Genomic DNA, 27,360 nt, shown 5'->3' with positions numbered 1-27,360 from the left:
GCTTCCTGCAGCATCTTCAGAGAGTTCTATATTGTGACTTTTAAAAAGCCTAGCACAGTCTGATGTGATAGTGGTGATAATAGTAACACATTGTGTCTTGTTTTCATATAACCCAGCTAAAAGCATATCTCAGAAACAATAATAATAAAATACAATATCAATAAGTAATTATCAGTATAAAGTAGATAATACTTTAAAATAGGTAAATCACAGTAAAATCTATCTGCAAAAGCCCATGAAATTAAAATCATTTCTAGTGAATAAGACTCAGAGTCATTGCTTAGTATTATCCTGATCATGAAAGTATACTGCTCAAGAGCTGTGTAATGTTTCTTAGAAAAAGGGATATATACAGGAGAATATAAGCTATGCCTGCAACCATTTACTGCGAATGTCTGCTGTTTTTCAGCTCAGATTGCTGTGGGGTACTGTATTGTAGTGGCAACTTGTAAAAGTCACGTTTGTCAGCCAAAACCCTAGCAGATACTTCAGCTGTACCAAAAGAATGGAAAGTACCATGTGATCACAGGTTCCTATGGTTGGGATTACTACCAATATACCATGCTTACAGAAGCGGTTATTTTCCCTTTAACACTATCGTGTTAGCATGTAAGTTGAAACTAATATGTTCAGATTGATAGTTTACCTGACATTACTAGGGGTCAAGAAGATGCAAGCAAATTCCAGAAGTTACAGCTGCTGCATGAAGAGACTGTGTCAAGTGATTTCCACATGATGCTTTCCATAGACTTTGTTCCGGATCAATGCTTTGTAATAGTGTTGTCTTTAAAACAGAGATGGAACATAGCAGGGTTTTGTTTAATGTGAAGAGAGGCTTTAAATTGTAATCTGAGTGCCTTCAGTTGAAAAGATACTATTGACCTAGGGTCAAATACCTATTACCTCTATTGACCGCTGATCTGGTAGCACCTGGTTAAAAGAAATTGTTAGGCTACTTCATATAAAATACATGTGGAAACAGTTTCATGAGGAAAAATTATCCTCTCAGTGATCAAAGCATTATCAGTAAGTGATTTGCATTGTTGGTTGATACTTTTTTAAGAGGTTCTATTTCTTGGTATCTTAGATTTCACAAGTAAGGAATGTTACATGGAGAGTTTTCAGCAAACTACTTTTTACAGGCTAAGCATGCAAGCTACATAAATATATTTTCTAAAAAAATGTCCTTGCTCTGCTCCTGATCTAGTATGGGATAACGTAATGGCTGAAAAGTAGAATCCCAGAGGCTGAGAGTATTAAGGCTTTCCATACGTTTTCTCTTTTCCTTACCCAAGTTCACTTCCATAAGTCATGTTACACTCAATAGCACAGAGGAAAGTAAGTAGACAATCGTGAATGAATATAATTAAATAACTAAAGGCCAAAAGAACCTAAAGAATGCTATGATATATTACTAAAGAAATAGTAATTTTCAGTAGCTTTTCAAAATGGCTGCCTTATTTAAAAAATAAATAACTGGAAGCTATGCCAGAGGTCAATCTTATCCCATAATTTCATCATGCTACTGGATTGCAAGCTGCACAGTGTGTTTCATAGTAGTTATTTCAACCAGGTTGCTTCTACCTATATTAAGAAATACTCAAAATCCAAATATAACGTGTGAATCTAGTTATGAACTTTTCTGCAATGCTGTTTTGACGGTGATTTTGTCTGATTAAGAGTTCTGTTTTACCAAATCAAACCTTTTCTATTTTTTTTCACCTGCTGCATTAATAGTGACAATTGCAAATATTTGCATAAGCTGGCATTGCACAGTAGTAATGGTTCTAGTCAGTTTTTTAATGTTTGCAAAAGGCTTTTGACCCAGAAAGGTTTTTCCAAGTAGAAACGGGGAGAAGTAATGTCCTTTCCTCCTGCCCTTTCCTGTGCAACCCCTAACTAGGGGCACTTGTAGTGGGAGAGGGGTCAGAAAGTCAAGGTGATGCAACATGAGGCAGGGGCAAGGTTTCAGTCACACAGTTGTGGCTGCCAATTTGACTTTTTGACACACACATTCTCTGAAGACCACCTGTGTTAAACTATATTGGAGAATTCTTTCAAATTTTTAAACCAGTTTTTTTCAGAAAAAGGAGGAATAGGAATTAATGGAAGGGATGAAGGATAGGAGAAAATCAGGTTCTTCCCTCCCTGAAGTCAAAGACTGAAAGCACCATGTGAGCAGAAGTCCATTCAGGGAGTAGGGATCAAGTCATATTTATTTCTGTGAGTTTATATGATAAACACAGTTGGTCTTGGTCCTGATACATTCATGAAAAACAATTGAGATAATCAATTTTTGCAAAGAAACCAACATTCAGCCAGTTTGCCTTTCACCAAATAATTCACAATTCTTCTGAAGCTCATAATGCTGAAAGCTAATGCTTTCTTTTTGAATTTTTTCACCTTCTGATATTTATTTATATAGTAAGGCCATCATAATCATAAATCAATATGTTTTCATCTGTGAAACTATATTAGAATGCCACTATTAAGCAATAATGATTTCAATGAATGGAAGAAAGCTTAAACAAGGATTTTGAAAAATAAGTGGGGCAGGAAACACCCAACCAAGCAGCCGGCCAATCCCTTTAATACAAAGGAAATGTAGAAATTGTAGCAAGGCAGGATAGAGAAGACATATGCATTACCAATTTTTAAAAGATTTGCAATGGATGAATTTTTGCCAGCAATGACAATATATGTTCCTAACCCCTTTCTGCTTTTTTCTAACCAGAAGTTATAAAATATCTGATCTAGATATAGAATAATATATTCTGAATGTGTTGTACCTCTATGTTACTCTTGTCTTTTGTTCCCTTTTTTATTATTATTACTACAGGCTGTTCCACCACCTAACTTTGAGATGCCAGTTTCTATCCCGGTGTCCAACCATAACAGCTTGGTATACAGCAACCCAGTTAGCTCATTGGGTAACCCCAACCTTTTGCCTCTGGCCCACCCTTCCTTACAGCGGAATAGCATGTCTCCTGGGGTGACACATCGACCACCAAGTGCAGGTAACACAGGTAGGCTTTATCCAGTTCCATCTCTTTGCTTCAAATACAGTGCTTCTGCATCTACCCATTGTAACTTGCAAAGCAAGAGTATTCTAACAATGTTTGGGTTCCCCAAAAATCTACTGACTATTTGCCAATATGAATATCCCACATTTTTTGAAAAAAAAATGGAACAACCACAGAATCTTGTCCAGCTTTTTCCAGCCTTTAGCAAGCCCAATGTACTTATAGCAGCACCAGGTTCTTGACGGACACATGTTTTCTCATCTCTTTCTTAGAATGGAATTTCTTTGAATGACCATGGGAAGGCCATTCCTCAAGCCTTTCATTTTATGTGTGTGTGTGCACACGCACACGCATGCGTGCACGTATGCATACAGTGGGGCAAAAAAGTATTTATTCAGCCACCAATTGTGCAAGTTCTCCCACTTAAAAAGATGAGAGAGGCCTGTAATTTTCATCATAGCTATACCTCAACTATGAGAGACAAAATGGGAAAAAAAATCCAGAAAATCACATTGTCTGATTTTTAAAGAATTTATTTGCAAATCATGGCGGAAAATAAGTATTTGGTCAATATCAGAAGTTCATCTCAATACTTTGTTATATATCCTTTGTTGGCAATGACAGAGGTCAAACGTTTTCTGTAAGTCTTCACAAGGTTTTCACACACTGTTGCTGGTATTTTGGCCCATTCCTCCATGCAGATCTCCTCTAGAGCAGTGATGTTTTGGGGCTGTCACTGGGCAACATAGACTTTCAACTCCCTCCAAAGGTTTTCCATGGGGTTGAGATCTGGATACTGGCTAGGCCACTCCAGGACCTTGAAATGCTTCTTACGAAGCCACTCCTTCATTGCCCGGGCGGTGTGTTTGGGATCATTGTCATGCTGAAAGACCCAGCCATGTTTCATCTTCAATGCCCTTGCTGATGGAAGGAGGTGTTCATTCAAAATCTCACGATACATGGCCACATTCATTCTTTCCTTTACATGGATCAGTCGTCCTGGTCCCTTTGCAGAAAAACAGCCCCAAAGCATGATGTTTCCACACCCATGCTTCACAGTAGGTATGGTGTTCTTTGGATGCAACTCAGTATTCTCTCTCCTCCAAACATGATGAATTGAGTTTAGACCAAAACGTTCTACTTTGGTTTCATCTGACCATATGACATTCTCCCAATCCTCTTCTGGATCATCCAAATGCTCTCTAGCAAACTTCAGACGGGCCCAGACATGTACTGGCTTAAGCAGGGGGACACATCTGGCACTGCAGGATTTGAGTCCCTGGCAGCGTAGTGTGTTACTGATGGTAGCCTTTGTTACTTTGGTCCCAGCTCTCTGCAGGTCATTCACTAGGTCCCCCCGTGTGGTTCTGGGATTTTTGCTCACCATTCTTGTGATCATTTTGACCCCATGGGGTGGGATCTTGCGTGGAGCCCCAGATCAAGGAAGATTATCAATGGTCTTGTATGTCTTCCATTGTCTAATTATTGCTCCCACAGTTGATTTCTTCACACCAAGCTGCTTGCCTATTGCAGATTCAGTCTTCCCAGCCTGGTGCAGGTCTACAATTTTGTTTCTGGTGTCCTTCGACAGCTCTTTGGTCTTGGCCATAGTGGAGTTTGGAATGTGACTGTTTGAAGTTGTGGACAGGTGTCTTTTATACTGATAACAAGGTCAAACAGGTGCCATTACTACAGGTAACAAGTGGAGGACAGAGGAGCCTCTTAAAGAAGTAGTTACAGGTCTGTGAGAGCCAGACATCTTGCTTGTTTGTAGGTGACCAAATACTTATTTTCCACCATGATTTGCAAATAAATTCTTTAAAAATCAGACAATGTGATTTTCTGGATTTTTTCCCCCATTTTGTCTCTCATAGTTGAGGTATACCTATGGTGAAAATTACAGGCCTCTCTCATCTTTTTAAGTGGGAGAACTTGCACAATTGGTGGCTGACTAAATACTTTTTTGCCCCACTGTATGTGTATTCTTTCTCTCTCTATGTGGACTTCATTAGTGGCTAACATGTGTCCTGCTACAGGTTCTCCAGTTGTGGGATCATTGACCCCAAAATCCATACCCAGAGGAATTTTGGCAAAATTCTTTTTACATCCCAAATCTTTTCTCTCTCATTGCCTTTAAACTGATTATAGCCCCTTATCCTAAAATGCTATGTTTTCTGATGATAATCCAGCCTTAGTATTTACAACTAAATAAGATATATTTTAAAAGGCTCTAAATACTGTGGAAGACTAGAGGTAGATAATATAAGAAGGCTATATTTGAAACATGAGAATTAGTGGATTCAACCTCCTGGATGCTATTATGCAAGCCCGGTTGGAAAACATGCATGTTCAGGAGGAAAGTGAGACTTGCAGCAGAAAAAGGTTCCCAGTAGCTCATATCTACTAATTTCTGATCTTAATCCATTTTCTCCTCTGTTAAATCTCAGTTAAAACTGTTTTAGAAAGTGAAGTTGTAAGCTTTTATTCTACATCATAAAAATGCAAAAGGCCTACTTTTATATAATCATAATTTTAAAAGCTAGAGAAGAAAATTGGAAACATAACTAAAGGGATTATAGATCATTTGAATCTGCAATCAAGTGAATAAATGCAGCTTCTAGAATAATGTGTTGCATCATTAGACACTCAGACATACATAAATTTCCATCTGAAGGCTGTATTTATTTGTTACATTTATACCCCACCTGAATCCCACAGGACTCCTAGCAGCTTTGCAGAATACAAAAATAATTAAACATCCATGGTCCAGTTAGCATTATGTAAAACCTGAAACATAGCAACCAGAAAATCCAAAAACAGTCCCAAATGTCCTTTGGAGGAGCTCCATCTTCAATTGGTTCCAGGTGATGGCTGAAGTCAGAGCTAATCTAGGTTCCAGTGGGAGGTGATTCCAGAGGCTGATGCTGCTACAAAAAAGCAGTACTGCTGCACTTCAGCTCCCGAAAGTGGGGAATCATCAGGTGCTTTTCCCAGAAAGATCGAATAGGGCAAGCTGATTCTAATCGATGAACATAGTCCTGAGGATAGCTCAGTGCCAAACCATAAAAGGCTTTTTAGGTTAACACCAGCACTTTAAATTGGACCTAGAAGGCTGTGCAGGGACAATAATAAGATGTAATATACTCCCACCAGAGAGTGCCAGATAATACATCATCCGCTACATTTTGGACCAACTGAAACTTCCAAGTTGTCTTTAAGGCACCGTTGCATAGACTGTTGCAATAATCTAGGCAAGTGGTGACAATGGCATGGGTCACTGTAGGAAAGTTCTCTCACGCCAGCAGGGCTGCAACTGATGCACCAGCCAGATCTGGGGGCCCTTTGCCATGACATCCACCTGCTGTTCCAGCAGGAGCCACAAGTCTAGGGGGAACCTCCAGTTGTGAATCTCCTCCTTCATGGATAGAGATTTCCCATCAAGAAATATCACAAGAGCTGTCCGATTACTTAAATGGTAACTCTGTCTTCCTAGAATTCTATTTTAGGCTGTTTTCTCCCTCTCTAGACCCTCACAGCTGCAGACCAGGATAAGACTTCACCAGTATGGCCTATGGTCAACATATAAAGCTAGATATCCAAAACCTAAACTGATGTATGGCATGACACCCAGTGGTTTCATTAGATATTTAACAATAGGGAGAGAACTGATCCTGCAGCACCTCACAAGGGAGCAGCCACCAGGATGACCTCTTCCCACCTACTACCACCAGTTGGAACTAGCCACTGAGGAGCTCCCTAGCCCCAGTCCTCCCACACACACGGAGGTTGAAGCCCCCCAATACCAACAGGTGGAGGGGGGATTCAACCACCAGTCCAGTGACCATCAGGGAAGATCCATATGATCTCACTCTGTACAGAAGATGCTGCCTTTCATCTGATCGCAAAATCAGCTTTGAAAAGCAGAACATACAAGGATTAGGAACATTATTTTATATACTCTGAACACAATCAATTTTAAACATGTCACACACTTAAATAAGATCTCTAGTATATGGAACATGACTTTTAAAAAATAATGTAGTATTTGTGATTATCCTAAGGATCATATTTACCCAAAAATACATTTACATTTCTTGGAAATATTCAAGGGAGGAAATTGTGTTATGACTCTCTAGCATGTACTCAATACAGGTTTATCCCCTGTGGTTTCCTAATATTATTCACTCCATTAGCATTTTGTTCTGCTGCTGTTATGAGCAATGAAGTATCTAGGATGTGTCCCAAGAGAAGGCCCCAACTTTCCCCTGAAGGACACTCATGGTAACTATGGGGAATCAGCTGTGCAAATCACATAGACCCCATGACTGCAAAGCAATTTGAATTGAAGCAGCCTGCACTGTTGGCTTCCAAACATTGGAATACTTAACAAAGGGCCAGTAATTTGTACTGGCCTTGAATAGAAAAAATCTGCTCATACTTCCCCACTATCACCATGCACTCATTCTGATAACTATCTTACGTTTCATAAATTGTTTTCCAATGCAGATGAATTTTACAAGTATGAACTGAAGCAAAATTAGGTAAGGACATGGGAGGCCTTAGCACACATGGAAAAGTATTAGTGCCTCACAAAGAGCTATTTTGATTCCCTTTTCTGACATGTGGTAGGCATCCTAAAACTATTAACCTTAGCCAGTTCTACAGAATGCCACCCATGGGCACCAGTGTGTCCATGAATGCCATGTTGAGGATTCCTAGCCTCCTGATGCATTATAAATTTACACAAAATTGAAAAGAAAGCTAATAGAGTAGCAAAGCAAATAATGGTGTCCAGATTGTCTTTTTCCCCCAAAAGACTGTTGATTCCACATAGGCTTTATAGATGTTCTGCAGGGTGGGGGGGGATGGCAAGTAACTGCAGCCCAATTCTTTGTAAATGAGCTCACTTGCCAAGGAAAAAAGACAAAGGACCACACAGTGTTGGTAGAGGTCTTGAGAATAAGGCATGGAACAATCTCATCAATTTGCTTTCCAGTAACCCTGTTGTTTTCACTGTTTTGTTGATACCGCAGCAGGTACTTTGGCAGCATTGGATGGTCCTGTCCTGATTTGTTTCTTAAAATGTTATGGGGGTGAAAAAAAAACCAAAGGTGCAGTAATAATATTTGGTATCCTGTGGTATAGGCAAGAACATTGTCATAGAAGTTGGTTTCTGTTTACACTGCATATACTACTAGAATGTGAATATGCTTCAAAGGCATATGACTTAACTTATTTCATAAGATATGAAACACAAGCAGTGCTTTAAAATATTTCAGTATGATTCAGCTAAGTTTCATTCCTTTTAAGTAGAAAGTAAACCACCTTTCCTCCAATCTCTTGCCCGTGTATCTACAATTCCTAGAATTTCCAATCAGTGTGGAAGGGACAAGTCATTTCAACACATTTGAGGGTCACCAAGTTGGAAAAGGTGATGGAAAAAATCTGTGAAATATTAGTGACTGTGTATAATGTCATCACAAAAGTTGACAGTGAAATCTTTTATTGTAATAACAGTTTATTCACTACAAATTCAATCAATATTGTCCTGAGCTGTTACCCACTGAAGCCACTAAATAATGCTTATGCTTTGAAAGAGGAATTGGATCGTGTTGTACATAGACAGGAGTCAGGGTGGCTCAAACAGCCTGATCTTTATGAAAATTCTGGTGGTGAAAACTCCTCTAGGGCTCACATTACTTTGAGGAATAAACTGTAATTGCTGCTTGACCTTTGTGGTTTCTTCAGCTCCTCTCTCAGTTTGACTATTTTATTTGTCCTCTCCTAGGTGGCCTGATGGGTGGGGACCTCACAACCGGTGCAGGCACCAGTGCAGGTAAACAGAAGAATGTTTTATGTACCTTATTAAAATGGTTACAGACTCCACAACAGAGAGTTAGCATGAGGCCAGTCTTAAAATAACTCTGTATAATGTGATTAAGAGCAGATTAGGTTATTCCTTGAAAATCCTATCCACAAGCGCTTTCTCAGTGTTGAGATTTCCCAACTTCCTTACGCTTAAGCAGTCTTTTTTAAAAGGGAAATCTTTTTATGTGTAGTCATGCAGACTCTTATAAGGAAGTACACCAGATAAATCAAAGAGCTGATTCAAAACTTTTCTTGGAAATTGTCACATGCAAGTATATTATGTCAATGTGTAGAGGTTTTTGGTGTTATTCCAGGAAGTGCTTCAGGAATTTTTAACAAGTGGATCATTTGCCTTCCACTTTATGTGTGGATCAAGGACATAATGGTTCTACTTCTTACTTTTATCCCAAATCTTATCTTGGCTTTCTGGCAATCTAAGTACTTTTCCAAGCTAGATGCTAACCAAGAGTACTCAGAAGTGTTTTCTGGTGCAGCAATTTCCTCCATGGTGAAGTGGGGATGGGCTTCCATTACCTGTTTTAGTTGCAAGTTTCTTCCTCCCTGGGCAAAACAGAAACCCTCTCTTCCCTTTCTATTTCCAAATTTGTAGCTATGTTAGAAAAGCTTAGCTGCTCTTGTGGTACCCAAGGGGGCAACCTTCTATGAGTAGATCAGTCAAGTGTACAAAAACAGTATTTTAATGCACACACATGATTCTACAAGGAAAATATAATGTTAGACAACAAACCATGCACACTTAACCGAAAAATTACCTAAGTCATCTGCCTAAACAAACATAGGTAGACCTTAACTAATACTGCCAATTTCTGTTTTAGTCTCACTTTTCATCTACTACAAACAGTCCCAAATGTTTCTCACCTTCCCTTCCTACCAAGGAAAAGGATTTTGACTCAGTGGAGACTTGCCACAATACCACTGACTAAAATATACTTTTAAAAAAACAAGTTTTAGTTTATTATCAAGACTTATACTTTCATTAAAGCGAAAGAAAATCTTCTCTGTGTATTGACATAATTACTCCCATATTTGACTTTTTGAAAGGAAAATCTTAAGAGCTGGTACTGTTGTTTTGGGCTTGATGATATAAAAATGTGTTATAGCTTACAAACTTTAGCATGATACTTTAAAATGGGTTTATTTCTGTGGCCTTAACATGTAGATTGCAGCCATTTACATTCATTAGTATCTCCCACTTCTATAAAACCTTGGAAAATATTACTTTTCTTGATTCTGGAATTCTAGTCACTGCAATCCTGTTTCATTTTGGAAATATCCGTTTAAGATTCTTGACTTTTTCCATTATAAGATTTGAATGGAATTTGATTGATTACTAATGAGTGCCCTCTTCTGGCTTCTTAAAGCAAATCCATTTCCATCCCCCCACCCACGCATAATTTTAGAACAATGTAAATTTCAGCGCATGTGAAATGAGTGCTTCTTAAGTGCAGATCTAACACAAGCATCACCCATTTTGCCAGAAAGAATCTTGGTGGCTTAAGATTAAATGATGAGAAAATGTGATTGCTTTCTTTGTAAAAAATATATACTGTAATATATTGGTTGGAAATTTAGTAAAGGATTTTAAAAAATTCTGTAGAAGATGGGTATTGGTAAATAAAAATGCAATTGTGTACAGAACTCTGGTTCCTTTGGTGACAAATTTGAGTTTAGACCTCACTGCAGATGTGCATTCTTTCTGTCTTAAATGTGGAGTAATAAGAAGAGTCACTTGCTGTAGGGCAGAACGAAGATGAGAGGTCATTATAAGGTTGAGACGTCTGCCACAGTGCCATAATTCAACAATGCTTCTATTTTAGAGAATCATCTCTTTCTCTCTTAAATATCAAAAGTTCTTTGTTTACCACTTTTTCATGGGGAACAGAGGCCCATGTGTCTTTTCCTGTTGCCAAGTTCGAGAATAATATGATGATACTGCTGTTGAAGTTGCGAGGGTACACAATCTTTGTCAAATTAGAATTTTAATGCACTTGCATTTTCCTGTTGCATCTAAAAATAGTCTGCTTGCAACAAAGAAACAGAAATGTAGATTTTGGAGAGATTTACTGTAGTAATTATAAAATTAAAATACTTCTAATTGCTAGTGTAAAGCCATCAGTTATTGCATTACTTTACCCTGTTGCAAGAAGATGGAAATAATAGAAGGGAGGAAATCTTCTTAGGTCAGATATATACATGTGTTTTGAAATGTGCTAATTTGCCAGTTTGGATCATTTTAAATAATAATTCTAAAATCATCCACCGTTTTACTTTATGTGTCTACCCAAGGCATAAATAGAACTTGGGAATACTGACTACTTTTTATTATCCCACACAATTAAATACCAGAAGTGGTATTTTTAACTAAACCCAAGGCTATCTTGGGTTTGCTAGACTAAATTTGTTCAAAGCTACTCTCCAATTGGATTGCTTATGCCATGTGACAGCCAGAGTTGCCAACAGAATGAAAGAGAACTTCCTATTTAGTGGAGTTGCTAAGTTATAAATATAGCCATGGGTTTGGCGACTTTCTTTTAAACCAGAAGCTTGTGTGAAGGGAAAGAATAAGATACTCTTGACCTTAAGCCAATATGCCCTTGAGCCAAACAGTCTTACAGTTACATCCTTCATCCTTACATGCAGAAAAATATATTTGACATCTAACCTGTAGAAGATGCAGGTCTTGTTTTTGAAAGGAGCAAACATTGATAATAGCCATCTTTTTAAATATGGGCAATAAAGCAAGAAGCAAGTATTAGGTTTACAGTGTGTTTTGAATTCAGATTGTAATTATGATAATAGCAAACTAGTATTGAAAGTCAGAGAAAATATTAAAATATCAGACGAATATTTTGAGAATGCTGAGTATTATTTATCTTTACATTTTATTCAGTTATTTTTGCTTTTATGGCCTACCCTGCATTTTTAAATGAATGCCTTGGACTTTATTAAAGGTTTCCAAATACAGGTAGTCCCCAGTTTAAGAGCGAGTTCCATTCCCAAGGTCTGTCCTTAAGTCTAATTTGTATGTAAGCCAGAACAGTATTATTGTATAATACTGTGTAAGTAGTATTGTATAATGAACTCAAACCATTCTGTATTTAACTCAAATCATTGTGTATTTAACTTGAATTTTGCTACAGTAGGCTCCATTCTTAACTATGGGTCGTCTTAAACTGGGTGTTCTTAACCTGGGGACTAGCTATTTTATACTGACTTGGAGATTTGATCCGCTGTATTTTGTCTGTCTGAGAATTGCACCTGTAGAGCAGCCAAGCTACCTTTAATTGGGGACGATAATATCGGAAGAGTTGTTGATGACTGCACTGGGACTTACTCCCAGCCGAGAATGAATAGGACTGCAACTTCCAGTCTGGTTGTACATATATGTACCATTACCAGTATAATAGATAGCACTAGCATTGACCCGCTACATCTTGTCTACCCTGTGCTAGCCATGCCATATTCTATTCAGGAGGCATTCTGTACCTGATTTTTTCCTTCAAAAGGAACTTTTTGACCAAAAACTTTTGGCTACCAGAAGTTTGCTATAATGTTTAACTGCAGGATTCTTCTTCCTTGCAGCTGGTATAAGCCACCTTTTCCCAGTTATGTGTGTGTATGTGCCTTCAAGTCAGTATTGACTCCTGGCAACTGCCTGGATGAATCCCTGCAGTTTTCTTGACAAGATTTCAAAAGTGGTTTGCCATTTCCTCCTTCCTAGGGCTGAGAGAGAGGAACTGGCCCAAAGTTACAGCTGGCTTTGTGCTGAAGATAGGACTAGAAGTTATGGTCTCCCAGTTTCTAGCCTGATGCCTTATATCAAGCTACATCAAATTACAGGGAATGAAATTAAATGGAAGCTGAATTTATTATTTATATTACATATGAGTATCAGCTTTTTGTATTGTCAAAGGCTTTCACGGCCGGCATACGATGGCTGGTGTGGGTCTTCCGGGCTGTGTGGCCGTGTTCTGGAAATTTTGTTTCCTAACGTTTCGCCAGCACCTGTGACCGGCATCTTCAGAGTGCAGGAGTACAGACAGGAGCAGTTCTCTCTGTGCTCTCTGTGCATTTGTTTTTATTGTGCCATTTGTTTTTATTTTTTGTGTTATTCTTCAAATCATTCTTTTCAAATTCTTTCACCACACATCTCATAACTGAAGCTACCAAGTACAGAGGTCTGCAAACAACATGTAATGGAGGGCTTGACTTTAATTTTGACTTAAAGCCTATCGATTGTAATGGGCCTACAGTTTACATGGTTTGGGTTTGGGTTTTCCTAGAAGACAAAAAAAAAAAATGTAATAACCATATCCTATGCCAGTGGTATGCTACTCCATTCCCACAATGTTATGAAAAACAGTACCTCAGTGGCAGAATTACATGCTTTATACTCAGAGGATCCCAGGTTCAATTTCCTGGGAACTTCAAGTAGCACTGTAAATGTCTCTTTTCTGTTTTCTTGGAGAGCTGCTGCCAATCAGCGTTAAGCACTATTGGACTAAACAAACTCATGTTTTGGCTCAGGACAAGGCATGTTGCTATGCTTCAAAGACAAGGTTTAAAACTTGTTACTGTAAAGAAGAGATATGTTTTCCAGGGTTACAGAAGTGGGGATTACAGAGCTTAGAACTAAAATTTGAAAGGGGGAAGGATAAAAGTTTCTGATAAAAGCAGGCATTGCTACAGGAAAGATGTTTCTCTTATATAATCACTGGTGCCAGAGATCCAGGAGGTAAGAAAATGTCCTTCCATTGCACCATCATCTGGAAAGTGTCACTGGACAGAAAGTCCTGAGGTCTTTTGGAATGTGCAGTTCAGTGTGACAATAATCGTCAGATTTGGACAGCTAGAACTTTGAGTCTTTCTGCGAGATTATATCATGCTTATATTACACCATTCGTTCTGCTGCTTTTGGTCACACATGGGCTTCGTGTCAATTTATTATACATATTCTTCTAGCATTTCAAACTAAATAGAAATGTAGGTAATAGCTATTTATAATTTATGGGTCTCTTGGTCAGAGGAATTCTGGGCATGCTTTCAAAATAATACAGCTAAAGGAAAAAATTGCAAAGAAAAAAGAAGGCAGCATGCCCAAATAAGCCTATCCCAAACAAGCAGAGTATGAAGCAATCAGTAGTAAGTCGTTGAGCAAATCCTAAAATAATAACAGGCACCCCAAACTCATAAATATCAGTGGAATGTACACCTCATTCCCTTTTGTGCCCTGGCAATAGCCAGTCAAAACAAACATCCACTTAAAAAAACACCATAGGTGACTTAACATCCTTTTACTGCCAACTAACACTTCTTTAGCTCCAGTGACACATAAGGTACAATACAAAATAAGTTCGTATATATTCATAAAGTCACTGGATACACCAGAAGCAACTGACACAGATAGTAAAGCAGTCCATTAAATAACAGAGGCATAGTCCATGGTCTGGATGCAAGCACCCACTTTTCACTATGGAGAATCATATAAATATATTGCCTTACTAAGGAGAAGTAACACATCACCAGCCTCATGCTTAGAAGAAATCTGCTAGGATCGGATGGTGCCAAAGCCAACACATTATACAAAGCAAAGCTTGGTGCTGCATAGCCAACCAGTTCTACTGTACATATCTAATCAATTTTCCCCTGTGTTACATATATCTGCATGTTTGTTGAATTCATATGTGAAATTTTTGCATTTTTATATATTTATAAATAGATTCTTAATAGCTGATTGTATTGGGTTGTTGGTAGAAGTTAACATTTTCTTTAAACTGATTACTTAATTTGAGCCCTCAGTAGGTGGACATGCTAAACACAGAATAACTGTTTTTATTGCATGCAAATGCAAGGACTCAAAACCTTTAGGGAAGATTAACTTCTGCTTTGGGAAAATCTGCCACTTGCCATGGTTCCCACATTGTTTGCCATTCCTTTTTTAAAAGTGTTCCCAATCTTATCCTCTCTAATTTATAATGTCTCAATATTTATCTCTATATAATGACGGATTGAAAGACTAAATCACAGAGCCAGTAATGAGAATCTATTCTATTAAATGAGTCATAGTCTTTCCAAGGTGGTTTTTTGGGGGAAGAGGGGGGGAAAAGGATGATTGACTTCTCTCTTCTTAAATAACAAGCAATTAAGTATATTCTTATAGGAAACCCACACTCAAATAAGAACTTTTCAGTTGCTGCAATCAGTTCTTTCCCATGCTGATGTTGAGGTGACTGTGGTATGCTTTCATTTTGCATATGACAATCTGTCCTTTTATTCTGAGAAAAAGTATTAGGAAGTATTGCAAATCAGCAAACATCTGGATTTCAACATACCCATGAGTATTGAAAGAGATAGTTAAAGCTCCTGGATTTAGAATGGAGCAATGTATTAACTTCAGAATGTAAAACAAGCCATGAGTTTAACTCCTTGGAGTGATGAGGCCAGCTTTTACTCTAAAATCTCCAAGCGGTGTGCAATTAAATCAATTCTATTTTTTAAAAAAACCCAAAAGTTAAAACATGCTCTGCCTTAAATACATCTAGCTAGCTGGCTTCTAAATGCCTTACATCTTTCAAGCAGCCTACCTCTTGGTGCTTCTTAAAGCTTCCATTAAGGGAAAAACTAGATTAAAATAGACAGAAATTAGGCAATTTTGTGTGCATGTCTGACCAGGGTTTATTTACATGATTAATTTTAGCCTGGGCTTCTGTTTTAAAAAGAAAAGAAATATAAGACTTTATATCAGAAAGACAATTGATGTATAGCCACCGCTAGAAATAAACGAATAGCTCCCAGTGGTAAAAAAGGCTTTCAGGCAGTTGAGTGGGGATAAGAGCAAGGCAATGATCTACAAATTGGCAATGCATTTCCTAGGATGATTTTTAAAAGAATTAAATTTTCCAGTAAGGTGTTTTCTCTTGTCAGGTGAGTATTTTTACTAAGTTGCTTGATTTAATGTTCAAGGGCAATGAGCATTTAAAAAAAAAAAAAAGTTAAATGTAGTTTTCTAACTGTATGCAAATTGCATCTTTTGAAGGGTTGGTGTCCATGGAGCAGATCAGATATGAATTAATCACCTACATAATTGCTTTGCTGGATTCAAGCCTGCCATAGCATAGGCTCCCTTCACTGGCAACTAGTGGCAGATTCTGCTGCCAATGAAAGTACGAGAAATTTTAAAAGCAATGGCAAAATCTCAGGATGACATAATTTATTTTCCAAACATTTCTCATTATATTGTGGTCTCCATAACCTTTGGAACTTTGAAAATAAATTAGAATTCAACATCTACAACTGTAGTACTCTAAAATATTTTGTATGGTTAGAAATGAGGCTTCTGGTAGTTCAGTTGTCTGCTTGTCACAGAGAGGCTCTCTGCCATTAGTTTAATTGTTCCATTTCTGAGGTTGTTTGCCATGAAAAGAGGGTTCCAAATCCAGAAAGGTTAGGAAGACTGGGGGAAAAGATATGAGGAAAAGGAAAATAGAACAGAGACTGGTAGAAAAGACCATTGGGATGTAGAAAAGCAAGAACATGGAAAAGTATGCTTCTTCCTGAATTACAAACAGAGAAGTTTGCATATTTCTGTAAAATAACCATTTAGATCTTTGACCTAGTGTGGAATATCAGTGTATCCTAACTTTATTCTTTATAATGCAATAATATAAGGAGAGCTTTACATCTAGTCCAACAATGACTCTACCATGACCAGCTAAATACTAGTGGAAGCTCACAGTAAGTCTTGAGTACATTATGAGCCTGATGTTCATGTTCCTTGGAAACTGCTGCTGATACTGTCTCTCTCTGTATGCATGCATGCATGATCCTTCATGAACTGATCCCCTTTGAAAGCCACCTCAGTTGTGGTCTGCACTACCCTATGGCTTTATGAAGGATTACTTTCTTTTATCTATCAATAGTCTCTCACAATTCAGCTTCTTCTGTTGATGCCTATATATTCTGTTAAGGGAGAAAGAGGATACTTACAGTGGGCACTGCTTCTACTCCTGAATCCCTCCAAAGTATTTTGAAGCCAGCTGTGCAGTTGTCTCACTCCTGTTGAACCCAAAACATTGAAAGTATTTAAGAGACACTATAAAGCAATCAGTGCTCCCTCCAGCTGACATTCTGGGCACAGCTATAGGACAACCCAAAGAAATACAACAAGAAAGCAGCTTGGAAAAGGAAATGGATAAGAATAAAAAAGAAGATGAAATGAAAGAACTTGTAATAAACCCTAATAATGAAAGATCCAGCAAAAGGGGGAGCACCAGGCAACTACAGGCCAATTACCTGCTTACCAACAACTTTCAAATTGCTAACTGGTATGGTAGCTGATGCAGTCCAAAAGCATCTAGTTGAAAACAAGCTCTTTCCATCTGAGCAGAATGAAACCACCCAAACAGCAGAGGGACAAAAGATCAGCTCCTAACTGACAAGATGATTTGGAAAACTCTACGAGAAGGAAGACCAACCTGAATATAGCTTGGATTGATTACAAGAAGGCATTTGACTCCCTGTCACATGATTGGGTAATCAGGTGCCTAGAAATAACAGGAGTCAGTAGAAACATCAGAAGGTTTGTGCAAAGATCAGTGGCTCAATGGAAGACACAGTTGCTGGTCAGTGGTGATAGACTGGGAGAGGGTAACATCAAGAGGGGAATCTTTCAAGGAAACTTACTGTCACCACTACTGTTTATCATTGCATTGAGTCCTCTGTCAACAATACTGAACAAGTCAGGCCATAGCTATCAAACATCAACAACATCTGCCAGGTAATCCCACCTCCTTTACATGGACAATCTCGAGCTGTATAGAAAAACACCATCTGAAATAGAATCGTTGCTCAACACTGTCCACATATACAGCCAAGATATTGTAGTGGAGTTTGGACTGGACAAATGTGCCACCCTTACCATCAACAGGGGAAAAAATAATGAAAACTGAAGTAATCAAGATTCCCAATGGAAATAATATCAAGAGTCTGGATGAAGAAGATCACTACAAATACTTGAACATCCTTCAGGCTGACAACATCAAGCACCCTGAAGTCAAGAAGAAGGTTAATAATGAACACATTATGAGAGTGAAGAAGATCTTAAAGTCCAAACTCAGTGGGGGAAATACCATCAAAGTGATTAACACCTGGGCAATTCCAGTCATTAAATATAGGAATAGTGGACTGGATTCAAGCTGAACTAAAAGCCCTGGATAGGAAGATCAGAAAAATGACAATGAATCGTGCCCTTCATCCACACAATGACATTGACAGACTTTACTTACCTAGGAGCATAGGTAATGGAATGTTACAAGTACATCAGACAGTTGAAGAAGAAAAAAGGATATTAGAAGAATATCTGAAGGACAGTGAATAAGATGCACTGAAGCTAGTACACCAGGCTTACTGAAGCTAGTACTGGAAGGCTTACTGAATACCAAAGAAACCAATTGGCCTATAAGAAAGACCAAATGAAGAATAGAAAAGAGACATGGCAAAGCAAAGTATTACATGGCCAGTACACAAAAAATACTAGCAGGCAAAGTAGATAACAACAAGACCCGGCAATGGCTAAGAGCAGGAAAGTTGAAGAAAGAGACAGAGAGGTTAATTCTGGCTGCACAAGACCAAGCCTTAAGAACAAATGCCTATAAAGCCAGAATTGAGAAGACAGCAACAGACAGCAAATGCCACCTCTGCAAAGAAGCTGAAGAAACAGTGGACCACCTAGTTAGCTGCTGTAAGAAGATTCCACCAACTGACTACAAACAACGGCATGACAAAGTAGCAACAATGGTGCATTGGAATATCTGCAAGAAATACCATTTGCCTGCAAGCAAGAACTGGTGGGACCACAAAACAAAGTAATAAAAAATACAGAAGCTAAAGTGCTCTGTGACTTTAGAATTCAGACAGAGAAGCACCTGCCACATAACACCCCAAATTTAACAATTGTTGATAAGAAAGACAAAAAAGTCTGGATAGTAGACATTGCAATACCTGCGACAGCAGAATAGAAGAGAAAGAACTGGAGAAAATCACAAAACACAAAGACCTGCAAATAGAAGTAGAACAACTTTGGCAAAAGAAAGCAAAGATAGTACCAATAGTAATAGGCGCTTTGGATGCAACCCCAGAACATCTGGAGCACCACTTGAACACCATCGGCATTGACAAAATCACCGTCAGCCAATTCCAAAAGGCAGCTTTACTTGGAACAGCTCATATCCTGCAACGATACCTTTAACACCATCAAACAACATCTGCCTACCCCAGGTCCTTGAGAAGGACTCAACAGGTGTATAAAAATGCCAAATCCAGTCTCAACATCTGGCTGACCGCGACCAACAACAACAACAACAATATCCATTAAAAAAAATTTTAGTCTGCTATTAAGCAGCTTTGAACCATGGCATATTATCTATACACTGAAACAATATGAAAGAGTATATTTAGCTTATACAGGATATAAGTGCAGGCTTCACTGCCCTGTGTCCTGATACTTGTGCATTTGGTGTGCCATCAGAAAAGGGGTACTTTCATGTCTATAATGATAAGCACATTAGCTCATTAAATAAAGAATTTGAGTAGAATTTGTTTTCCCATCATACATAGACTCCCCTTTTCAGATATCACAGTCAAAGCAAAGCAGGACACGGTAATGTCAAGTTAGGGGTTCACTCCACTTTCAGGCATGTAACTACAAGTAGAGACAACAGTTTCCAGAGTGTTCTAGTTTTCAGAAAGGATGCTGGCCCTAAACACTAAGAAAATTAGAGCAGTGACCAGAGAACATGTATTACAGTGACTAACACTGCCCACAAATTCTGTATTCCAGTGCTCCTAGCTAGGGCATTTCACACCCTACAAGCATACCTAGAACATGACTATATATAACTCATGAAAGCTATCCAATCCCTATAAGCTGCATACAGATAGATGCCATTACTTGGTCTGTATAGCATATGCAGGAAAATGTTGGCTGCATATAACTTGGAGAAAGAAAGAACAAGTGAAGAGATTGGCATCATGCCTTTGTCTTTTGGGTGGGGGGGGAGCACCTAATTGGATATATTGCAACTTTTCAGTTGGCCTTACACTTAACAGAAAAGCTTAACCATGCAGTAAAGCTGCAGTCCCTTAGAGCAGAGCACCAGTGTTCAGTCCCTTGACCTTGATCCTCAAGATATTCAAAACTGTAGCCATTAAACAAAAATCAGAAGTGGACATCAGCATCTAATACTTCTAAGTGCCTTGTTTAATTAATTAAAATGTAATTGCTGAGTTGACTGGCTAAGAGGACAGGGGGAGCCAAGGATAAACAAGATAATATGATAGATATAGTACAAAACTTTTTTGCTGAGTGGGAACAAATAAATCAATACAATTTGTGGTAGAGATATAGGAAATACCAGGTTTTCTTGCACCACAGCAATATATTTGTAAATTTCCCCAAATCAGATACCATTAAAAAACTATCAAACATAAATTTCATAACCTATGTGAAGGGATTGAGGAGCTAATATTGACTTCAGTGCAACATCCATTCTAGGAAAAAAACTAAAAAAATGACAGAGTCCTGATTGTGCAATTAAGGTATGAGTATATTTGCTTTTGAATGCTTCTAATATTAGCAGTCTCTGCAAAGACCTGTTCTGTACTGTTACCAAATAAGATGATGTTTTTACCAGGGCTGTGGAGTTGGCACATAAAACCTTCGACTCTGACTCCAACTCTGACTCCAACTCCTTTAATTATATATCGATATAAGAAATAAATTATAAATATACTATTATAGATTTCCAAAATATGTTATATTTTGAAATTTGCAGAGAACTTGAAATTAAAATATATCCTGAAAAAAATAGGTTAAATTATGATCTATGAAATAGGAAATTTTAACATATTATTTATATTATATACAATTTAAATTTATTAGGAGTCGGAGTTGGTACATTTTTACCGACTCTGACTCGAGTAACTCACAAATTGCTTCCAACTCTGACTCCACGACTCCAACTCCACAGCCCTGGTTTTTACACCAGCATTTCTCATGTTATGTTTTATTTAGAATCTGCTTTTTTAAAAAAAAATTTATCCCACCTTTATTATTTTTATAAATAACTCAAGGCAGCAAACATACCTAATACTCCTTCCTCCTCCTATTTTCCCCACAACACCAACCCTGTGAGATGAGTTGGGCTGAGAGAGGGTGACTGGCCCAAAGTCACCCAGCCGGCTTTCATGCCTAAGGCAGGACTAGAACTCACGGTCTCCTGGTTTCTAGCCTGGTGCCTTAACCACTAGACCAAACTGGCTCTTTCCTTGTCTTTCAAACAAACTTTCCTTGTCTGTTGTACAGACAGGTAAGTGACATGGATAAACAGAGGGTAGGTCCAGGATAATTCACATGGACTAAACGCACTGAATGGATATGTCTAATGCTTAAAAATAATATCAAACATGCTCATTGTTCTCTCATAAGTGTTTGAAAATCAGGTGCAGGGCTATTTGGGGGAAGTTCCTGTATTTTGAAATGATCCTATGCATAAGGATTGGCACTCAGTAAATGAATATGTGCTAATCCTAATAAAACCAGAACAGTGTCACTCTTTTCACTGGGAGAAAAAACAACCAAAATGTGGTGAAAAGAATCCTCTAATGGAGTACTGAATGCCGTGTCAGAGTAGGGACAGAACATTTGGAGAGGTGGGTGGACTCAACCCAGATCAGCTGACAGACTACAGGCCTGCACAGCATTTGTTGCAAGCCAAACTATTTTAATAAAATTGATGGTAAATCTTCAGCCACGGTTTTTTACAATATTCTGTTCATCATTTCCACAAGCCAGAAAAGTAACATTGGAGAGCCATTGCTTGCATCTCTAAAAGCATGACAAATCCATGAAGCCAAATCTCAGCTAGCATCTGTTTCCAGGGGCACATGTACCACATCTATTCTTCAGATGTTACAGATGAAACTATTGGAGGCTGATTTTGCTTTAGCTGTGCAATTTAAATGCCTTTGCATGATGCGGTGAGACTCCTGCTTAGAGCTGATACATCGGCCAGTCATCACTATAACTTGTTTCCAAAGTTCTGTTTAGCTGTTGTCCCATGACTGAAGATGTCTGACATCATAGTGTACGGAAGACTGGCAGGACCGTAACAGCCACGTTGAATAAATAGTCTATTTAAACAGAACTTCATGAGATCTGAGGTAATTTTTTTTCCTAGCAAAATGGATCTAACCCATTCTCTATCCTCTTGTCATGAAAGGCTGTTGCTTGTAGAAAACTTAGCTTACAAACAACAAATAAATACATCCTTTAACATTGCTCAATAATGCAAAGGTTGTGATTGAATGCAAGTCCCACAAAATTATTTTTACTCCATCAATATATCTTTTATGCCATACCTGACTTAGTCTGCTCCCTGAAACGCAGCACTGAAAGGCCATTAGTGCAATAATGCGGGGATCAGAAATTACTTTTTAAAGATTTTTTCTTTTTCTGGAAGGGTATGCTTCCACTTGGGCTTTCCTCTGCCATTTCCACTCAGCCAAGGTAATGTACTAAGATATACTTAAGAGATGTAATACATAGTAGAAAGCTTCAGTTAGTTTAGCAGCGAGGTAGGGGACGACAAGTTGCATTAAGGTTGCAGAAATTGTATGGTTTTCTGGATTGCCCTGGGTTGTAGTTGCTGTTTTTCTTTGCAATTCAAAACATTGTTTGTTGTATTTTACTCTGCTTTTTGTTTTTAAATAAAAGAGCATTGTGGAAAAAATAATAAGCATCTAGCATTTGATGCCAGTTGTTCTCCCAGGAATTCATGCAGTTGTCTTTTATGCTTCTGGTTGGTTTGGTAAGGTGGCTCACTCTTTCTGTTCATTTTTATGTTAAGCCTAAAAGTGTCATAGGTTAAAAGAAAACCAAAACAAAACAGCACTATCCAAATAGAAAAGACAAGCAATTTCCCTCAAGCAATTTGGGGAATCCCACGTTTTGCAAATCAGTCTTGAGAAGAAAAAATTACCTAAAGGATTTTTTTTGTATCCCAAATAGTCTAGTGTTTTGGAATAGGGAAATAGGAACAAGTTAGATTCTCCAGAATCCTGAACATGGATGTACCACATGGCGACATTTAATGTAGACCATCCTTGTATAGCTAGATACAACTGCAGTTCATTTACCTAACAATGCTTCCTGTTTGGGAGAGTCGTAGATTGGAAGCCTCTTGGAGGTGATCTTGCCAGTGCAGGAATCCTCACACCATCCATGACAAATGGCTGTCCACTCTTTTCTTGAAAACCTCCAGTGATGGAGCACCTATGAGGCAGGTACAGAATGTTCCACTGCTTAATGGCTTTCACAGTCAGAAAATTTCTCCTTATTTCAAGTTTGGATCTCTCTATTAAGCTTCTACCCATTGGTTCTTGTCTTACCCTCAAGTGCTATGGAGAATAAATCCACACCTTATTCCTGTGACATTCATTCTTATATCAGAAGACTACTATCATATCTCTCCTTGGCCTTCTCTTCTTAAGGCTAAACATACCAAGTACGTTTAACTGCTCTTTGTAGGATTTAACCTTAAGAACTCTCTTCTATAAAATGGAGAGTCTTTTGCTGTGTGTGTGTGCATGTGTGCACATGCAGGTGTGTGCATATTATATAGGCCATACCTTCTCTTATGTACACTATTACATACGCTTCCAAGGAGGCTCAGAGCTCCATGTCTCCCAGTCAAGAAGCTCAGGGAATAAGTCAATTGGGCTTTTCTGGAAGAGTGGAAAGAAATTTATGTCATTTAAGAATGTACTGCTCCCTTACGTAACAAAAACTCCTTTTAAAAGCCCTATATCTGTTCTCCAAATGAGATAGGCAGAAGCATTCACTGGGGAAAAAAGGTGTTAGACAGCATTCCATTTCATGTCTCCTTCTGCAGTGTTTCTGGTTTCTACAAAGGGCTCCTAGGACACTGAAGGGAAAAGTGGTTATTTGCTCCAGTGCAACACTTAGCAGTCTTGCTTCTTGTTTTTAAACACCATTTACTCAATAAAATCAATAAAACAAAAAGTAAGTTATTGTAAGGGTCTGGGGAAAGAAATGCTCAGCGTTCCCTGGTGTTTTCAGAGCACCTTGGCTGAGAAATATATGTCCCTCTCAAACTTTTACTTCTCCATTATTGTCGTCATCATCATTATGCAGTACAAGTGATATACATAACATTGAATATATTCCATTTCAACAAATATATGGCTTTTAATCGAATAAAAATATAATGCAAACTAGTCCTCCGTTCCATCTGGTCTTTATTTTCTCCTAATTTATAATCAGGAAATCCATCCGTACATGGCATATAATTTTCCCTCTTTCTAGTGGCTTGCGGGACATAGCATTCTGCACACAGTTGCATTTAAATTGATAACTGTCCAGGCAAAGTGTAATTTTAAAGGGCAAGCTAAAGAAAGGTTTAATCTCTATATTAGAAGGACTGAGTTGATTTTGTTGCTGCTGGGTTTTCCTTTGCCTCTGAATTTAACAGAGACTTTCAGGGCATTTAACTTTAAGGTGCCTCAGTTGAGGCCAGAGCCTTTAAGCAGAGGATGCGGTTTAAGCATCCAGATTAAATGCAGACTCCCCTCTGCTACAGGCCACATGCATGTATTCATCATAGATTTTCAAATGATGGGTTTATATATCATGGGTTTTGAGTCTACAGTCTTACATTCCAGAATCCATCTTCTGCCAAAAGCGTAACGATTTGGTGGCTGGAAGGAGAAACAGTCATTATATGGCTCCAAATTGCCAGTTGGCACAATGAGCCAAGAACAGCAGAAATCCACTAGTAAAGAGAAGATTGCAATCACTCTTTAAAATAATTTGATGCTCTAAAAATACAAATGCAGGAAATGTCATCACGTTTCAAAATATTTTACGATAGTAGGTAAATACATAAAGAAGTACATGATTGGTGTCTAAGTAGCACAGTCTAAAAATGATGGGAAGGCATTGCCAGTGCTGAGCTTTTTTATTAAACAAATTGCTTCGATTTAATGTTGTTGTTGTTTTTAGGAAAAAAAATATTTCCCCATCACACACTTGCATTTCCTTTTTCTAAAAAGAAACACATAGAAGTCTGACTGTTAGATCATACAGACAAGCGTTTTAAACATCAGTTGTATGTTTGTATGCATGTAAGAAAGAATCCCGTATTCTATACTGAACAATTGACTGTCATTTTGTAAACTTATTTATTAGATTTATACCCTACTTTTCTTGCAAGCATGTTATATGATATAACAAAACAGGATTTCAATTTCCTATAGCAAAGCAATCAGTCCAATGCAAATGTTACTGCATGTGTTACTTTATGTATTATGTACAATATATGTTGTATAAAGGTAGAATTTCTTGGAGTCTTGGGCCTCCATCTTTAATTCCTAAATATTCATGGTGCCATTTACTATCACTGGATGCAGGGATTATATGATTAGGCAACTCTAAAAGCATTAACGTTTTATAATCTTAATTATTTTTACAGTATTCAGAAGTAAGTCCTCCTCTGATGAATTGAACTTGCTTCCTAGAAAGTGCATTTACAACTGTAGCCTTAGAAAATTAAATATCTGACTATTAGAAAGTTAAAAATGAATCAACTCTATTGTGTCTTGCTTTATATTTATTCGCAAGTTTTGTGTACACCAGTGAGACAGTGAGTCTGTGAGCCAGTGAGAGAGAATTTATTTCTGCATCTATGGCTGATTTCACGCCACTTTTTATATATGTTTTGTTTTCATAATTCTATTGGTATTGCATGCTTCAGCCACATCACTAAAGGCTGACTATTTCAGCGGCCTTAAAAATGGGATCTTAAATGTAAGGATTCCAGCCAGCTACCGCGATGTCAGTATATAGCAGGTGCCTTTTTTGGTTGCTGACCCTGGGGGAGAATGAAACTCCCTCTCAGATAAGAGAGTTGAGAAGCCACTGCCCGGGTGAATAAGTTCGGTAGCTCCCTCTGTTTCCTCTTCCTCTTCCTCTCCTCCTCCTCCTCCCTCTGGTGCCGAGAGAGGCTGCTAATTGCAGTGCTGTGCCAGCATTATCATTGTGATTATTGCAGTTTCAGAAGGGAAGCAGCACTGCTTCTGAAAGCACCAAATTAGCACAAGGCGAAGATGCCTGAATGTCAGGATGTAAAGCTACAAGTGCAGAGATGACATGAAGGGGTGTGTTCCAAATCAGAACCGGCTCCTGCTGAACTCAGCATTCAGGATTAAGCTCTGACAGGGGAGGAAGGGATGGAGGGTGAAGCATTTCAGAGGCTTCTGAGTCCTCCTCCGGTTTGTTTTTTCCTTCTTCTTTCTTTTCTGGAAATTATAGCCTTGCTGCACTTTCTTTTGTTTCAAAACAAAAAAGCCTAAAGTGGGGGGGGGGGGGGAGTGAGTCAGGCTAAGCAGAATTCTATTGCATTTGTCCATAAAACAGCCCCTTTTACTGTGGTTTGCTTTTGTTCTTTCTTTTTCTATTCCCACCACCACCACCTCCCCAGCAATATCATCTGACATCAGTTTCTTTCTTCTGTGTAACAAGCATTCGGTAATATCCAGTTAAATATTCAATACGTTACAACCAGCCTACAGAATCCAATCAACCCATTGCCTCAGGTAGCTCAGAATTTTCTCAAGGTCACCAGATTTCCTGTTAGGAGCCTAAAATATTAAAAGAGCAATGTGAAGGAGTCTTATTGTTTATATTATCATCCCATTCTTTTTTTAAGTGTGCACAGGGGCATATGTATTCCTTACTCATCTGCACAACAGACTTGTGATGCAGGTTAGATTCAGAGAGTGAACTTCATAGCTAAGTAGTGATTTGGACTTAGATGCCTTGGTTCTCCTGCACATCCTTCATTCTCTCTCTCTCTCTCTCTCTCCACACACACACACACACACACACACACACACACATCATTCACATTGTCTGGTGGATATAGAAAGATACAAGAGCAATAGATCTTTTTTGAGACATAGCATACGAAGGGAAAACTAGTGCTCTGTGCCTCAGTGTAAAGGAAAATAAATGCGGCATACTTAGCTTATAACGTTGATCAAGTTAAAAAAAAAATCAGGCTTTATTTATATAACACACATACAAACAAAGCTCATTTTCCCAGTCCTTATTCTTATGTAACCAAAGTTGCACCATCTAAGCATTAGGGGTAGTTAGTGACAGGTGTAAGGAAAATCCAAGATTTAGAAGTATACAAAAATTCCTGGGTGTGCAGAAACCAGGACAACCCAATAAAGCAGTATTGAACATAGGCCAATGACTGGTGGGAGAAAAGTAATCTGGAGCAGGGGAAATGGATTGGAATCCTCTGGAAATTGATTTGGTTAGAACACTATTTTGTTGCTGTTATTACGAAATGTTGTGTGCAACTTA

The 27,360-nt window shown here is 38.3% G+C and overlaps 1 protein-coding gene across 12 annotated transcripts in view; it reads left to right on the top strand.

The window, feature by feature from the left end:
- Positions 1-27,360, top strand: part of MEF2C (myocyte enhancer factor 2C) — a 184,205-nt gene that overhangs the window by 138,152 nt on the left and 18,693 nt on the right. For 11 of the 12 annotated variants that reach the window (XM_088130273.1, XM_007426750.4, XM_088130275.1 and 8 more), the window contains 2 exons: positions 2,840-3,026; positions 8,812-8,859. In XM_088130273.1, coding sequence (XP_087986399.1) covers positions 2,840-3,026; positions 8,812-8,859 — 235 coding nt within the window. The remainder of the gene's footprint in view (positions 1-2,839; positions 3,027-8,811; positions 8,860-27,360) is intronic. The other variant, XM_025165764.2, reaches the window with a different exon arrangement.

This window comes from Python bivittatus, unplaced genomic scaffold (genome assembly GCF_059951505.1).
Source record: "Python bivittatus isolate LINGU-HERP-01145 unplaced genomic scaffold, Pbiv_v1 ctg000850_np1212, whole genome shotgun sequence".
Classification (NCBI taxonomy): Eukaryota; Metazoa; Chordata; class Lepidosauria; order Squamata; family Pythonidae; genus Python; species Python bivittatus.
This window is presented reverse-complemented; position numbering and strand designations above follow the sequence as displayed.